Source organism: Gopherus flavomarginatus, chromosome 2 (genome assembly GCF_025201925.1).
Source record: "Gopherus flavomarginatus isolate rGopFla2 chromosome 2, rGopFla2.mat.asm, whole genome shotgun sequence".
Taxonomy (NCBI): domain Eukaryota; kingdom Metazoa; phylum Chordata; order Testudines; family Testudinidae; genus Gopherus; species Gopherus flavomarginatus.
In genome coordinates this window covers 224,396,716-224,415,027 of record NC_066618.1, presented here as the reverse complement: position 1 = coordinate 224,415,027, position 18,312 = coordinate 224,396,716, and the positions used below count along the sequence as shown (strand labels likewise).

Sequence of the window (18,312 nt, the reverse complement as noted above, 5' to 3'; positions counted from 1 at the left end):
ATGACAACATTGTTTTTAAAATCTGTTTAAATTTTTACTTCTTTTGATAAAAATATGAAGTAGAGAAGCACACAAAAAGAAATGAATGCACTCTGGTTGCACTTAAAAGAGAAGGGATAGAAATAACAACAATCCTGGATATATTCTTTAATGCTGTTTTTCTATGCACATTGTTTTTTCATTTTGGCTGTGTACTATTTCTTCGTTCAATTTCAAAAGATTAAATCAGATTGTGAAATCTTTAAAATAAATTTGCATCTCCTACAGTTCCATCCTTGTCATTTTTTACTCACAGTGAGTCAGATCCACAGTTAGTGTAGCTCAATTGATTATATACCAGCCGAGGATCTAGTTCACTATGTCCATTCTGTTACCATTCCTTTTGTGTGACATCTTATAGTCCTTTGTTAATTTTTCTACTCTCAGTCTTTGACATGGAGATGCTATCTGCTTTTAAAGTACTTGTTAAATATAATATAAATTAATGCTAAATGGAAGCAATTGAATTTCTAAGTGGTACTGAAGAAGCTACATGAAGAAATAGCCATGTGGAAATGCTCTAGATTTAGCTATTACCCCCCAATAGATTTAGTTAAATTTACTTACAGGATTTTTTTTTTGAATGGCAGACACATCATTTAGCCTTCAGCTTTCCACCCCAGCGACAGAGGCTTTTCCCACACTTGAATGGTTATGAGAGCAGGGGAGGTGGAAAAGGAATATATTATATGTGCTTTGAATCTCTCAATTTGATTTGATTCATTTTGACACTATTTTGTATCAGTCATTTGTATTCATAAATACATAAATTAGAGGCAGTGTAAATTCAATTTGCCCACCAAAATTTATATATACACATACACACAACTGATAACTGGGCCTGATAACGGGGTCCAGGACTTACCAAAGTCCCCAGGACCTGGAAATGCTCCAGGCAACTCTGCTCTGTAGTATATAGCTTCTCTCTATTAGCAGTATTAGGACCTCTTGAGTAAAGTGCTGCTACATAAGAGTAAATACCTCAGCCACAGGCAGATAGCATCATGCAGGTATACATTGAATTCAGAGTGCCTCAACTGAAGTGCTCATAAAACCTCACAGGCGGACTAACACAAAGAGACTTATGATTTTACTAGTAGAAAGAACAGAGAGCAGAAAAGATTTTGTATAGAACCTTTCATATTGAAGGTATCCCCCAAACCCTTCATAGAATAGTACTGAGGCAAAAGTGACTGTACAGACATAGCAGCCTGTACGTGTTAAGCAAAGTACAACGGAGTATTGAGATATGGGAATGCTGGAACTAGGGGTATCCCCTAGTGTTGCAAAAATTGCCACTTGCTTTTAAATTGTCAGAGTGGAGCAGAAGGTCCTCTTTTTAATGCATAGGGGTACAGTGCAATACCCCTATGTACAGCACTCTAGTGCCAAAAATGGGTATGAGGCCAGGTTCCAGTCCAAGACCTGAGCCTGCAGCCTGCTGGCCCAAGTACGAGAGTGGTACCAAATGAGCTGCATTGACATCTGTTAAGCTATCCAGTATTATTTATGCTGAAATTGCCATAAAGAAAATAAAAGTCTAATGTAGAGACCAAAAGAAAATAGATTAGTATCTTCTGAATGTTTTGAAAGACAACAAATTTATCGCATTAGAGGGGCACAAAAACTCTGATTTCATAGTTGACTAGACATGAAACACAGGCTTTTAAACTATACTATCACTTCCAAGGGGAACAGAACTTCTCCAAATAATTATGGGGGTTCTTAACACCTTAATCATGACAGTGAACTCTGAATTGTCACAGCGTATAATTAAGAGTTTCCTTTCTTAGAAATATTTCAGTAAGGAAATTAATTGGAATCAAGCTGAGCTCTTTCATTCAACTGAGCAACACGTATAATGACCAAATCTCTGAACTGCACTTTTTCCAGGTCTTTCTTCTTTTTTAATGGTTAGCAGGACTGTATAACTTGCATTGATTAACAAAGCTGGAGAGAGCAGAGAATTTAACATTTTGCGACTCTGAATGGAAGGGCAAATGAGAAGCTGATTTCAGGACCGGTATTGAGCTTCTCCACAGACTGACTTTAATTCCAGAAAAGACATTTGTTTAAAGAGAGGGGTGAAATGAAGCCCCTCCAATTACGTCTTGTATCTTTCGTAGCCTGGAGACAGAAGCTTGCTTCCTAATACAAGTATCCCAAAGAGCATAACAACAAGCTGCAGTCTCCAGGTCAATGAAGACAGCATCCACGGTAAGTGCAACAAGAGAATAGTTTGTAACGTATTTCACACTATCAGTCGAGACCTTTTCAAGAACTATTATAGTGGATTAGACCAGCACTCCATGTAGTCTGATATCATGTTTCTGACAATGGCCTACGCTAAATGGTTGAGAGGTTTGAACCAGCCATCCTGTTGTAATAAATGTACCATAGAGTGGTAGAAGTGCAGACATTTCTTCCTGATCCCAACTGATCATCTTATGCCTTGAAGCAGATGCAATTGCCCAATTTCCATGTGCAATCTCCTTAATTACATGAACAAATAAGGCATGCATTTGCCCAGTATTTGGAAATCTGACCTCCTTATGCTGTTTTGAAACATACTAAGCTCTTCTATCACCTGACAGTGAGTTTCACACACTAACTATACATTGAATAGATTCAAATGTCCTTTTAATTTTGACTTTTAATGTCAGAGTTCCCTCTTGTTATTGTATTATGATTTATATATCTTTATTATTGTAGTTCCTCTTATTTTTCTGCTTTCCAAACTGAAGATCTCAGGAAATACTCAAAATCTTGGAAAAATTGGGATTCAGTTTATTAGGGCACCCCCGAGGATACACAAAATTGAATGTCTGAGTCTGTTATACATTAATGTAAATCTTAATTTAAAAAAGATTCAATCTCCCAAATTAATTGGAGACTGAGGACCAGAAAGTGCAAATCTCCCCTCTAAAAACAGGGGGGAGAGACAGGCCTGTAATCCTTAGTTAATGAGAACAGGATTACTAGGGGTTAAATTTATGATTTCAATGTGATTGACATCTACTTTAAGTCTCCTTTACACTGCCAGAACCGAGTACAGGGATCTCGGTGTGAATACGAATCCAGGCCAAGTACTCTAATCTGGGGATGAGACATATTCAAGGTTTTACTCAGCCTTACTGCCTTCTACTGGGTTTTACAGTATATATAAAAGCAGTACAATGCCTGTTTTTTCCCAAACATATTGCACTGTTTGTTTCTGTGCTCTGGCATTTATGGGGAAAACCCTGCCCTCTCTTGTACCAGCACACAGGGCCTTCACCACAGCAGAATCATGTCTTCGAAATAGGCAGAAGAAGCATGAGCAGAGATGTGAATCCCCTGCCTCTGAGCCACGCCCCATTCTATACACTGTATACTTGGGACAGGAGTCTGATGGCTCTGCTGTTATGTGGATCCATGGGAGATTCTCTTGAGAAATGTAGGGGGGATGACATACCGACAGGTCCCACCTAGGGCATTCCAGCTCAGAGGCAGGAACAGAGGCTGTGGAGCTGGTCTGAGGCCTGAGTCAGTAACCTCGCAAGGTACTCCCTAGAGGTGGGTCAGAGCATACGAACGTCTGATGTTTACAGGGAATGTAGAAACTCTGCCTTTAAAATAGATTCAATTTCACCATTTAAGAACTGAGGAGTAAAAGCCTTCCCTCCATTTCTCTTGTAAGGAATCCTGACATATGGCCGGTACCTTTACCCTGGATCTGATGAGCTCCAAAACAAACACATTATCATTGTTCTCACCATCAATCTTTCCCTCTTTTTTACAGCTGGGGTGCAGTTTATGTGCAGCAGCCTCCAGTGCACACGTCCAAGCGCTTTCATTTTCCTTCCTTCCTGTTCTTGCCAAGTCACGAATTCAAGGTTTTTCGTGAATTAAAATACCCATCACGTGTTTTACTGCCTTTAAAAAAAAAATCCTGAAGGCTACAGTTTCACAACCTATTGACTTTTTTCCTCGGAAAGGGAAGGAGGGGATGCACAATACAGAGCCTCTGCAGCTTTGTCATGTGGAACGACTGTCTTTCCCCCCCAGTTGTTACCATGGTGACTAAGCCATACCAGTTGATCTGGCTCTGAAAGGTGCACAATACCAAACAAGAAGTCCATCAAGTGTGCGTAAGGGAGGAGGGGGGAAGATACTTATTTTAATGCTTCTCAAACAATGTTTTCAGCTGGTGCATTTTCAAAATATAAATGGTAAAGAGGTAATAGGCAATTTGCACGTGTCAAACTAAAAAGCTGTTCTATTTTGAGAATTCAGGCTATTCAGATGCTTTTAAGAATGGCAGACACATTCATGTCTCCGCATTCAATAACCATAATATGTATCTATACACTGTATATTAATCTATAACGTTAAGCTAGGAACCTGTCTCCATCTGGAGCTCACCTCTGTTGTACACAAGTATTCTGACACGTGGTCTAGGCAGTAACGGACAACGTTAATTTTATTCCATCTCCTGATCCTTATCTTATTTCTGCCATGATCTTATAATAGGCTGCATTACCAGGAACCAGAAAAATTGCTTGCAGCTGCAAGAACTTGCAGCAAAAGTAAATAATGAGCCACTAACTTATGTCACTACCACAGACAGTGGTTTCAATCTCTGATATTTCAATGCATAACAATGCAAGATAAGAGTGGAGTCACTCTGCTCTGTGAGTAATTCTATTCCCATTTAAACCTGAGTAAATCTGGAGTAACTCTGTGGAATACACCAGAATTACTCTGCATATAATTGAGTAGAAATGAGACCAGAATCTAGCTCCTTTACGTCAGTTCTCCTTGCAACATTAGCTCTATTTAAACATTCATTATTTTGGATAGAAATGTCAGTTTATCATCTGTTTTTCAAAGTGACACAACAAACAGACAAAATCCTCCCACTGATCAGGAAAAAGAGGAACATATATGGATAGTAGAGGTAAACTTACGGATCGAAGGCTGCTAGCAGGAAGTTGAGCAATAAGCTGATGGATTGCTCTACGTTGATCTGGTGAGTAGTTGGCATCCGTTTGTTGAGCTGGTAAAAAATAGTTGAAAGCACAGCTTCCAGACGAGCCACATTCAATTCTATGTTTGGGTCCAAGTTGTTTAATGCATTTTCTCGCAATGCTTCTATAACGTTCCAAATGTCCACCAGATGTACTACGTACAATTTAAGAACAGTCATCAGATACTCACATATTGAAAAAAACAAAATCGACTTATGCGCTAGTACTTTGGCATAGTACACATAGTTCAGGTGATATTTTATGTATAAATAACAAATATTTTTTTCCATCTTTGTTATTTAAACCAATCAGGAGAAAATAGCAATGAAAACACCATATCTTCTAATAAAATAATCTCAACTAAACTAATATTCTATTTATGATGTCATCAGAAGTTGTGAGGTTGGCTTCAATTCAGGAAAAAAGTATTTTCCCATTTAGGAAAACACTTAAGTGTGAATTTAAGTCCCATTGAGTAAACAGAAATTAAGCACATGCTTAAATTTAAGCACTTGCTTAAGTGTTTTTGTGAATCATAACTTTATAGGTAGCAGCTTGAAAATTACTCTTATTAATTTACAGAGCTGGTGGGATTTTCAAAGGTTCCTAAGAAAGTTAAGTACTTATCTCCCATTGATTTTTAAATTTAGGCACTTGAAAATCCTGTTCAGTAACTTGTACCAGAGTCAAGGTGCTTTACAAAAACAGAATAAAGTATAATTGCATTTGGACAGATTAAATTATAGTTTTAAAAAGAAAAGGTACAGTAGTGATCTTCAAATCATATTTCATTCTTTTAAATACATTTGCCAAGTGTTTTGTAAAATCTTCCCTTCTCTTTAGATTACCTGCCCAATCTAAACTTCATCAATCTGTCTTTTCACCAAGGTAGCTTAAATGAAAAAAAAAATCCAAAATTTAGTGTCAGAGGGAAAACCTTGTGTATATCTTGATGTTACTATAGTGACTATCAGGTCACTGCAAGTCAAAGTTTCCAGTGGTGAAGGATCATTCAACATGTTTTCAAAAATTGCTCTAGTTCAAAACTCTGGATTAATCCAAATCCAAATCCAAAGTACCATTCCAGCTGTTCTTATCCTTAGTAGTATTTGTTTCTCAGCTGAATAGTTATAATTTCATAAGATGCATACAGTAAAGATACAAGGTTACAGTACAGTTTTTTTATTACAGTGATAAATGTTGCATTGTCCTTATATCTTACAACATATTAAGGTACATCTGCACCTTGGAAGAAATGCATATTATTATGGATTAATACATCACCATAATCCTCTTTAAATGGTCTGCAATTATTTTTTTATATGACGGGATTTCTTATTTCTACCTTTTACAATAACATCTGTGGTGCTCTGCTCCCAGTTGCATGTGCTGTAATGCCAATGGAAGGAGGGTACAGAATGCAAACTTACGGCTTGTCTACATTACCGACTGGGATGGGCAGCGATCGATCCATCGGAGGTCGACTTATCACGTCCAGTCTAGAGGTGATAAATCAACTGCTGAGCACTCTCCTGTCAACTCCAGTACTCCACCAGGGCTAGAGGCACAGATGGAGTCGACGGGGGAGCATCAGCCATCGACTTAGCACAGTGAAGACACCGCGGTAAGTAGATCTAAGTATGTAGACTTCAGTTACGTTATTCATGTAGCTGAAGTTGCGTAACTGAGATCGATTCCTCCCCCTGCATCCCAGTTTAGACCAGGTCTTAGTAACAGCATAACTTCCTTGTATGTACTAGACAAAGACACTTATCCTGCTCCACTTGCCATATGTTAGCAAAACACTGGGAAAGGTTGCATGATGTAGTTCTATGGTCAGACCCAGTTGGTATCTTAGGTCTTTGTAACACAAGGAAATGCCTATAAGTGACCTTTTCAGCAGGTTAGATTGAGCATCCTCCTACACTAGGCTAGGTAGACAGAACACACAGCTGGAAGTTCATTCCTTCTGATGCTCTTGCCACCTATCCTATTCTCCTATCCTCCACCTGGAAGAAGAGAATGTCACTCCAGTAGAAGTGTTGGAGTGGATCCCAAGTCCCTTTTATCTGGACCTCCCAACTAGCTTAACTCCTTTCGGCTGCAACTAGCCACCAAAGTAAAGCCAACTTTTTAAAAGAAGCTTCCATTTCTTCAGATAGCCAGCCACCCCAACATGCAGTTTGTCTCTGTGGAAGTAGTAAATCTAAATACAAGTTTGATGACATGACTAGTACTTAAATCCAGATGTCAGAGTCAGGCTGGGGAAAGAAAGGCAGAACCAGATGCTAGGCCAGCTGCGGGTCAAGGAGATGGAACTATCCACAAGCATGTTTTTATTCTGACCCAGTAATGGAGGGGGGCCAGACAGGCAATAGAAAGCAAGCTGCCAAAAGATGGGACAGGTGGGCTTAGAATACACAAATAAGGTGGCCTTAATAAGTGGAGACAGAAGGCAACAAAGTTAAATATGCAGTTCCAGCAGCAGTTCTAGACAAACATAAACAAGAGGTCTGGCTTTCATGATGGTACAGACCCCAGACCAACTGGATGGGCCAGAAGGCAACCCCCCCAGCAATTCAACCAAACCAATCTGCATGGATCTTATACTGCAATTGAGCTTCAGTTAGTGCACTCTAGCGTCAAAGTTAGCTGGTATATACAGGGCTGATGAGAAGGAGGGAAAGTGGGGACAACTGTACCAATACTGGGGCCCCAAGCTCAGCCCCTCCACCCCAAATGTCAGTAATGTTTGTGTAAGTAAGATGAAATGGGAAAGGGTAGGTCCCCAGTGAACATGATTTACTAGGGCCCAAAACTTCTCAAAGGGCATGGGTATATACTCAGTCCTACTTCTTGTTCAGCCAATCGCTAAGACACCCAAGTTTGTTTACATTTACGGGACATAATGCTGCTCGCTTCTTGCTTACGTCACCTGAAAGTGTGAACAGGCATTCACATGGCACTTTTGTAGATGGCTTTGCGAGGTTTTTACATGACAGATATGCTAAACATTCATATGCCCCTTCATGCTTTGACTTGTAGGCTCTAAAGTTTTACATTGTTTTGTTTTTGAGTGCTGTTATGTAAAAAAAAAATTCTACATTTGTAAGTTGCATTTTCACAATAAAGAGATTGCATTACAGTACTTGTATGAGGTGAACTGAAAAATACTATTTCTTTTATCTTTTTTACTGTTCAAATATTTGTAATAAAAATGATAAAGTGAGCACTGTACACTTTGTATTCTGTGTTGCAATTTAAATCAATATATTTGAAAATGTAGAAAAACATCCAAGATATTTATAATACATTTAAATTGGTGTTCTCTTATTGTTTAACAGTGAGATTAAAACTGCAGCTAATCATGACTATTTTTTAAACCTTGTAATTAATTGTAAGTTTTTAATTATTTGATAGCCCTAAAAACCATCAATATTTTTTGTATTACAGAAAGATCAGTGGGCACTCAGGAGCAAACTAGATATCAAACATCCCTGTGCAGTACAGTGCTACACAAAGCATATGTACCATACATTTTCCAGAGACCTTTCAAAAAGGCCTCATAAGCAGTGAAGAGCATGGATATTCATCTAAACCAAATCATCCCTCATTTGCCCAAATACGAAAAAAAATGTCAATTTGCCATCAATGGCCAAACTATATGTTACCATTATATCTTTGCTATGTCATTTTTTGAGTCAATGAAAAGCGAAATGTCACTATTAGAACTTCTGAGACAAATACTATTTTGTTAATTTAACTCTCACAGACTAAGACATTTATAAATACCATCCTGGAGAGCTCCATATTCCAGTTGGTTCTTTTAAAGATAATTAATGGCTAGTGTAAACAAAACTCAATAAACTATTAATTCATTCTGATAGAGGTGGGATTAACCAGACAAACAATCAACTACTTGCTGCTGTTCATTTCCTCCCCAACTAGTCCAAGCACTATTTATCTTCATATTGTTTCAGTTCAAGTAACTAATGTACTCTCATGGATACTAGAGGATCAAGAGTAAACACACCATAAAATACAATTCAAATAATACAATGCATGTTACCTCACAGAGCCCCAGACTTGTCATGGCACAGTCTGGGAAGTGATTCTGCTAATCTTGATCCATGCAGGTACCCCCAATGAAGTTAATGAGACTACTTGTCCGAGTGAGGATTAGTAACATGGGACCCCAGGTTTCCAACTGTGTACTAATAAAGAACTTATGTTCCAGTCCATATTATCTCAAATAGTAACAATGATGCCACATAGATCTGAAATATGTGACCAGAACTTCAAAGTTGGCAAGGGGTAAGATATTTAATCTGATTGATAAGTGCCTGTATTGTTTATTAATAAAAATAATGCTTGTATAAATATTGTATACTGCGGTAGGCCATCTACAGTACAAACACATAGTAAATGACAGTCCATGCCTCAAACAGCTTAATCTAAATGTCAATAAATAACAGATGATGAAGCAAATAAGTGGGAAGTTGGGACAGGAAAGTGGGGAAACAAAATAATGGGATGTATTAGCATAAACTAGCAGTGAGCACAATTTATAGCCAAATCAGCAGCAATAACCACAGCTTGCCACCGTCTACTCCATTTCAGCTTGGAGTTCTGTTTTCAAATCATCTAACAAAGCTACTGGTGATTAGGTATTTGTGGTGATGAGCAATTTGAACAAAAGGATTCACCAAACAGGAAAAAGAAACCCAAATCAGATATTAGGCAAAAAGACACTAGTCTAGCATGAGTATTTTGGATTCAAAGATGGAGTAACTCTGAAACACCAAATAATGTGCCCTATTACAGAAGCACATTTAATTTTATTTAGCACTTTTTATATTCAGGTAACCCTGTGTACTATAGAAGGTGATAGAATTTAGACCAAAATGCTCTGCCGGTCTAAACTGGCATGGTTCCATGGAAGCCAGTGTAACATCCATTTATGCCTGCAGAGAATTTTGCACTAAAACTCAGACACTGGTACATTCATCTACAGTGAACATCTAGGGAAAAATGTGACAGTTGCATTTACTAATAGTTCACACAAAATATTAGCTATTAGAACATATTTAGCTCTGTGTGTGTGGGGAGGGGGGAATGCTGAATCAATTTGAAAAGGGTATTATGTTTCCCCACATACCAAGAAGAATATGGATGCCCAGTTGGTTTATATCTCATCCCTCTATTTTCACTCTTTTCAGGTCCCTTTTTAGTTCTCTCAACACTTTGTGATAAAAAAATCTACACACTGAAAGAAAGTAAATAAAAACATATTTCCATCACTTTGTAATTCAGTCAACAGCTTAATTTCTGAATAATTTAGAGGACAATTGTAATGCTTCACACTATAAATACACGAACCAATTCTGCTGGTTATGATCTTCCTTCCAGTCTTCAGCTGTCTTTGGTCTCAATGAGTTGGAAATCCTCATACACCTCTACCCCAATGGAACACGACCCAATATAACATGAATTTGGATATAACGCGGTAAAGCAGTGGGGATCCCCAGGCCCTTTAAAGCACCACCCAAGCCCAGCTGCCAGAGCTCCGGTGGTGATTTAAAGGGACCAGGGCTCCCCACAACAGCTGGAGCACCAGACCCTTTAAATACCCGCCGGGGCTCTGGTAGCCAGGATCCAGCAGGGTTATTTAAAGGGCCAGAGGCTCCAGCTGCTGCGGGGAGCCCCAGGCCCTTAAAATCCTCACCCGAGCCCCATTGCCAGAACTCCGGTGGTGATTTAAAGGGCCTGGGGCTCCCTGTAGCGGCTGGAGCACCGGGCCCTTTAAATCGCCGCCAGGGAAGCTGGTCCAGTCCGGCACGGTGTACTGGCTCTTGCCAGTACACCGTACCGGACCAAACCCGATATAACGCGGTTTCACCTATTAGGCAGGTGAGATTTTTTGGCTCCTGAGGACCACGTTATATCGGGGTAGAGGGGTATTTTTAATTTAATGTTCTAGTGTACTGGTTATTTTCTGTTTGGTATTTAAAAAATACCTTGAGAAAACACCCCAACATATGAAATAAGTGTGAAAGAGATGGACCGAAACAACTCTCATTGATACTCAAAATAAAGATTTATTTACACAAATGACATTCTTTTCTATCATATAGTTTATTTAGAATTCTAGTGTGCCCAGGAAGTATAATCTTAGATACATCACAAATTTGAAGGGAGGCAGATTACCTCAAGTATCACCTGTCAATAAAAGTCTGCTACCTGCAAGTAAAATAAAATAAAAAGTTTTAAAATAATTGGTGTCTTTAAGACTTTTGAACATGAAATAGATTTGCTCACTCTAAAGTTCTAATTTTTTTTTTTGCATTCTATCTGAAATTATGAACTCTACTAAATTAATTTGGAGAGGGAGAGATTACATTTAATCAGTGATGGGAAGTGACTGAAACAGAGGCTTAATAAGCAATTCAAATTTACTTAACATACACTAGGTCTAACTAAATGTAAATTAAACACATACTGTTGATAGTTGAGAGAGAAATCTTACTCCACAGATTCTTGACTGTGGCCTTAGGAAAAAAAACAACTTTTAAATAAATATCATTAAAATTACTTCCAAAACCAACATACGTATATATATTTCATGAAAGCCCCAATTCAGCAAAGCACTTAAACACATGCTTAAGTTTAAGTGAGTAGTCCCATTTGAAGTCAATGGAACTTAAATGTATATCAAATATTTTCATGTGGGTTTCATTAACTGTGAAAAACTTTAAAATATTATAAAATGGGTTAAGAGTTTTCTTATTTTAGAGTACACTTTATGGAGCCTATCACATATCAGAGCACTAGAGCAGGTCATCATCATCAGTGTCACCAAGCCACATCAAGTCAACCCAAAGCAAGCCACCAGGCTCACAACATTGCTCATTCTCTCTTCTTCCTGCTAACAGCTTCACAATAGTACATGCAACTAGCTGCAGATTCCAGCTAAAGCACATCTGTTTGTGGCCAGGCTGCTCCTCTCATCAATCTGACAAAGCACCTACACTGAAAATCCTATCTCAGTGTTTTACCAGCAGGTAAACCAAAATGTCAGATGCAATGGTACATAAAACTTTTTCCATGCCATGACCTAATGACAATCTCAAGTGCTGTGCCAGGGTGTTTATATTATATTCCAGTGTATCATACTATTAAAAAACACACAACTTCCAGCTTTTTAGTAGAAAGGACTCAGTACTAACACATCCATTGCAGTAGAGTGCACATGTATGCTGTGCTCAGCTTCCCTCTAATGCTACATGCACTTCAAGAAAGGATACAGGGCCTGATCCAAAGCCCATTGAAGTCAATGGAACGACTCCCCTTGACTTCAGTGGGTTTTGTATCAGGCCCATATAGAACCTTTATGATGACCAAGCACTCAATCTAGATTTCCTTTGATCCCCCAGAACCTCAGAGGCACCCCTTTGTTTCAGTTAGCTTTCTAAGTATGGCTTCCTCTTTTCCTGCTTCTGGAGAGTCATATTTTTTCCAATGTTGTGAGGTGCATATTCAGTAGGAAGCTAGGGAAATGCAATTCACATCAGCCTGCCCACGCTAACTGTGACACTCTAGAGTGAAGAAGAGCACCTTTATAATGGATGGAAAGTAAATATTAAGTAATGCTTTTTGAACGGAGTCACTCAATTCATATTTATTCAAATGTTTCACAGGTCCCGTTCCGACAAGCAAGCAATGCAGAAGATTTTTATCTGACTTATCAAAATCTTTGATCTCCTGTGATGGGGTATACAACCCCCCCTACACACACTGGACAACAAGGGGTTACGGAGTGGTTCTGGGCTCAGCCAGCTCCACCCCACCACACCTGCATGGCTGGAGAAGGAGCAGAGCAGCTCACTTTTTGGCAGACCAGGGAAGAGAACAGACCTTCAGCGCCTGAGGAAAGGGCCAAGAAAGGCAAGAGCTTCCCAGACAACCATTGACTGAAGGCCCCTCCCTGAGGGAAGGGAGGGTAAACTCCTGATGCATCCTGAGAGGAAATCATTCCCCTCTCTCTCTTACAAATTCCATTTATTTTCATTAATTCTCTTTGCTTTTTGTTCACAGAATACTCCAGAAGGGAACAGACTTCAAAGTGACCTGGTCAGAGGGCCAGGTCACAGGAAGAGGTAGGCCACTGCAGAGGCGGAGCTGCCATTGGCAGGAGATATCCAGCAGAGAGCGAGAGCTGCTACACCATGCCTGGCCAGGGGAAGGTGCCAATGGTGATTCGACCCCTTCACTCCTCTCTTCCCAGGTCCCAAGCAGGGCCGGCTCCAGGCACCAGCAAAGCAAGCAGGTGCTTGGGGCGGCCAGTGGAAAGGGGCGACATATCTGGGTCTTTGGCGGCAATTTGGCGGCAGGTCCCTCTCCTCCTCTTTGAGCTGCTGCTGAAGAGGAAGAGAGAGAGAGAAGGACTCGCCGCCGAAGAATGGAGCGGCACAATCAGCTTTTATCTTCTGTCCTCCCCCGCCCCGCTTCGTTGCTTGGGGCAGCAAAAAAGCTTGAGCTGGCCCTGGTCCCAAGATACTTCCTCCCAACCTAATGCCTGTATCTCTCCTACTTTGCCTGGCATGGACTAAAGGCTATTTTACTGGATTTTAGAGTTATGATCACAGGAGCACAATGCATACACTCAGTCTGCAGAAGGCATTTGTCAGCTGAGGGTCTGGTTATTACTGAGTTAATAAGAGCACCATTAAGTTATTAATGCACTGAAATGTTCTTTTTTTTCCTTACTCTTGCATCACCCTGGCCCTCTGTGGCTTAGGAAGGAATAGGCCCCACTGCCACAGTAAATCTTTTTTCTTTTCTGCCATAAAAACTCCTTTTCCTCCCTGCCATTCTTTCCTGAAAATGAGAATTTTTGTCACTCAAAGTTATTTGAAAACGGAAGGGAAGTGATGGGAAAGGCACTTACTGGACTTTCCCACCATCAGCACCAATGTCTGTCAATTTTTCAAAAGGTCGGGTTGAAGAAGCAGTTGTCACTTGCAAAGATTAGGAAAATGGTCATTCCTTTTCTCGTTTAAATGGAAACAGACCAACCATCATTAAACCATAGATTCAAAAGCTGAACAAAGCAAAAAGTTCTATAAAATAAACTAAGGGTTTGGCTACACTTGCAGTTGTGCAGCACTGGGAGTTACAGCTGTCTTCATACAGCTGTGTAGGGAAAGCGCTGCAGTGTGGCCACACTGACAGCTACCAGCGCTGCAGTGTGGCCACATTCGCAGCATTTGCAGCGCTGTTGGGAGTGGTGCATTGTGGGCAGTTATCCCACAGAGCACCTCGTCCCATTTTGGCACTGTGGGTTGTGGGAAGGGGACGGAAGGGTGTGGGTCATTTCGCTTCCTGTCCCAACGCCCCGTGATGCATCGCTTCACATCCCAGCAGTCACTGTTTTTCCGTCCACGTTTGGCACTATTGAGAGTCTCCCAACGGTTTCTGTGCAACGCGATTTCTGTGGGAAATGGAGCCCGAGCTGCTGAGGACTTTGCTGATGAGTGTCGCCAGCACATCACGTTTGGCAGTTGAGCTATTCCTTCAGCTCCAAAGTGACAGTGAGGAGTCTGACGCTGATATCAATTCGCCTGACGCATATGACACCAGCACTGTGGAACGCCGCTTTTGGGCTCAGGAAACAAGCACTGAGTGGTGGGATCACATCATCATGGAAGTCTGGGATGATGAGCAGTGGCTGCAGAACTTTTGGATGAGAAAAGCCACTTTCATAAGACTGTGTGAGGAGCTCGCCCCCACCCTGCGGCGCAAGGACACAAGATTGAGAGCTGCCCTGTCAGTGGAGAAGCGGGTGGCTATTGCAATCTGGAAGCTGGCAACTCCAGACAGCTACCGATTGGTCGCGAACCAGTTTGGAGTGGGAAAGTCGACCGTTGGAATCATGTTGATGCAAGTTTGCAGGGCCATTAATCGCATCCTGCTAAGAACCACCGTGACTCTGGGGAATGTGCAGGACATTCTGGATGGCTTGGCACAAATGGGTTTCCCTAACTGTGGAGGGGTGATAGATGGGATGCATATTCCTATTCTGGCACCACCTCACCTAGCATCCGAGTACATTAATTGGAAGGGGTATTTCTCTATGGTTCTCCAGGTGCTTGTGGATCACCATGGGTGTTTCATTGACATTTACACAGGCTGGCCTGGAAAGGTGTATGATGCATGCATCTTTCGGAACAGTGGCCTGTTCAGGAAGCTGCAGGCCGGGACTTTTTTCCCAGACCGGAAGATCACAGTAGGGGATGTTGAAATGCCCATTGTGATCCTTGGAGATCCCGCTTACCCGTTAATGCCTTGGCTCATGAAACTGTATACAGGGAAGCCTGACAGGAGCAAGGACCGGTTCAACTACAGGCTGAGCCGGTGCAGAATGACTGTGGAGTGTGCTTTTGGCTGTTTAAAAGGGCGCTGGCATTCTCTTTATAGGAAGCTAGACTTGGGGGAAAGCAGCATCCCTGTGTTTATATCCACGTACTGTACCCTCCATAATATTTGTGAAGGGAAGGGTGAAACATTCAGTCAGGAATGGACCTCCGAGGTTCAATGCCTGGAGGCTGAATTTGCATAGCCAGAGAACAGGGCTACTAGAGAGGCCCAGCACAGGGCTGCAAGGATTAGAGATGCCTTGAGAGAGGAATTTGAGGCTGAAAGCCAACAGTAATGTTTGGTGCCTTGCACGGGAGTGAAGTGCAGTGGTTACAATGATTTGCAGTGTCTTTTTTTTTCATGGGCTATGGTATCTTACACTTTCTGCAATAAAGAAAACTGTTTTGAAAGCCACAAATTCATTTATTGAAAAGAAAATAACTAAAAGGGCAGGGGGGTGGGGTGGTGAACTGTACAGTCAGAGGTTTGAATATGTCCTGTCTGGAGTGCTGTGCAACGACTGCTGCACTTTAGGATGAAAATGCTGCATGGTGATGGGGGTTGAGTGCAGAGGGTAAGGGTCGTAGTTCTCAGGGCTGGTAGGTGAACGTATAGGTGTTGGGGGCAGCTGCTGGTGGTAATAACCTGGATGCTGAAGAAGGGGGTTTTGAGCTGACATTGGGGCACAAGGGAAAGAGCTTTGGGACTGTGGGGGGGCCGACCGGTAGTGCTCTGCCTGCATGGCTATGAGTGACTGGATACAGTCCGTTTGGCGCGCCAGGATGCTTATCAGCTGCTTCGTGCTTTTCTTCTTAGCTACTGCCTTTCTCCTGCTTTCTCTTTCCCTCCAGCATTGCATTTTTTCCCTCCAGTCCTGGAGTTTTTTACTCTCTCTGGCAGACTGATTCATAACTGCTTTCACCATATCTTTGCTTTTTTGTGGCTTCTTTCTCAGGTTTTGTAGCCTTTCAGCAGTCTCTGATCCAGCCAGTGGGGTATTCAAGGACACTGTTATTAGAAAGACAAAAATTGAAACATTTAACAGAGAGGCAGCATTGTGTATAATCACAGTGAAGGAGTTTACAGTCTCACTTTAGCATACTTTCCACATACCAACCAGAGCACAGAGAACACACAGCAGCAATGAAATGGTGAGTAACGGGGAATGAGTGCAGGAGTTAATTAATCCTGGAAGATATCTCGCTGCTGCGGGTCACCTGGGAAGGGGGACTGATTGGGTCAGGGCTGCACTGAGGTTTCATTGCGTTGAGGAAAGCAAACTGCTGCAGGGGGACCTACACTGAACACTATCCCAACATTTTCCACAGGAGTTAATCCTGGAAGATATCTTGCTGCTGCGGGTCACCTGGGAAGAGCGGGAGGGTCTTCTATAGCAATGCGGATTCCGCCCTGGCCCCTAATGCAGCTTGCCTGTGTGCAGCAAGGGTCCCCCCACCCCTCGCAGCACAGTGGCGCGGATGCGTTAGCCTGACTGGGACAAGGACCGCAGTGGCTCTCCCTATAAACTTGAGCAAGCGCATTGCCCACACTCTGGCAGAAACTTTTGAAGAGATTACCGAGGCCGATTACCGTGACGGGATAGACATCAATGGGCTATTCCACATCTAGGCATGCATGCATGCATGCAGCCATAATCTCTCCTCCTCTCCTGAAACATTTCCATCCTGAAAATAAAAGCTGCTTACCAGGAACCTGCTCCTCTGCTTCTCCTTCACCAAGTTCCAGCTGCTGCGACTGGCTACCTTCCTCCTGGCTTGAGAAGAGCTCCTGGCTGCATGCCTCCTGGGACACCGGGCTGTCTCCCCCAACCTCAGTACCCTCACTCTCGGTTTCCTCCCCCCCCTCCATATCCCCTTCCTCTCCCCGCTCTGAAGTGTCCATCGTGGTCCTCGGATTGGCAGTGGGGTCACCCCCAAGTATCGCGTCCAGCTCCTTGTAAAAATGGCAGGTCGTGGAGGCAGCACCTGAGTGGCGGTTTCCCTCACGGGCTTTGCAATAGGCACTCCGCAGCTCCTTTACTTTAACGCTGCACTGCACCGTGTCCCGGTCATGGCCCCTTTCCAGCATGGCTCTTGAGATCTGCCCATAGGTATTGTAATTCCTACGGCTGGAGCGCAGCTGTGACTGCACAGCTTCCTCACCACAAGCACTGATGAGGTCCAGCAACTTGCCATTGCTCCATGCTGGGGCTCGTTTGGTGTGTGGAGGCATGGTCACCTGGAAAGATTCACTGATTGCACTCCACACCTGGCTGAGCAAACAGGAAGGGGATTTTTAAAATTCCCGGGGCATTTAAAGGGCAGGTTACCTGAGGCCAGGGCAGTAGAGTTTGAACTAATGAGCAGAGTGGCTGAACAGGCATTCTGTGATACCTCCGAATACCCTGGAGGCCAATTACAGAGCTTTTGGTGGCCACACTTAAGGAGCAGCGCTGCATCACCAGCGCTGCAATCCTTATACCCAAGGCAGAGCAGGAGTACAACCAGCGCTGCAGCCAGGGAGATGCAGCGCTGTATGTGCCTTCCAAGTGTGGACAGTGAGTAAGTTGCAGCGCTGGTGGTGGGTTTACAGCGCTGCAACTCTCCAGTGTAGCCAAGCCCTAAGTCTGCCTGCAGGTCCCTCAACACTACGATTACAATGAAGTCAGAGAACTCAGTTACAATATAGTTACCTACTGACTTGGTAACACCAGGGTTAAAATCTGTAGTGTAGATAGATCAACTACCAAAACCAGGCTGACTATTTAGATATGCGTTTTCTTCATTTATAAAACTACAGTACAATATATGCAATAACAGAGCTACCTGAGCAAGTATTTAATAGCTAT

At 42.1% G+C, this 18,312-nt stretch overlaps 1 protein-coding gene across 25 annotated transcripts in view; it reads right to left on the bottom strand.

Moving 5' to 3' along the window:
- Positions 1-18,312, bottom strand: part of DTNA (dystrobrevin alpha) — a 342,834-nt gene that overhangs the window by 98,925 nt on the left and 225,597 nt on the right. For all 25 annotated transcript variants that reach the window (XM_050941967.1, XM_050941964.1, XM_050941966.1 and 22 more), the window contains exon 4: positions 4,989-5,202. In XM_050941967.1, coding sequence (XP_050797924.1) covers positions 4,989-5,202 — 214 coding nt within the window. The remainder of the gene's footprint in view (positions 1-4,988; positions 5,203-18,312) is intronic.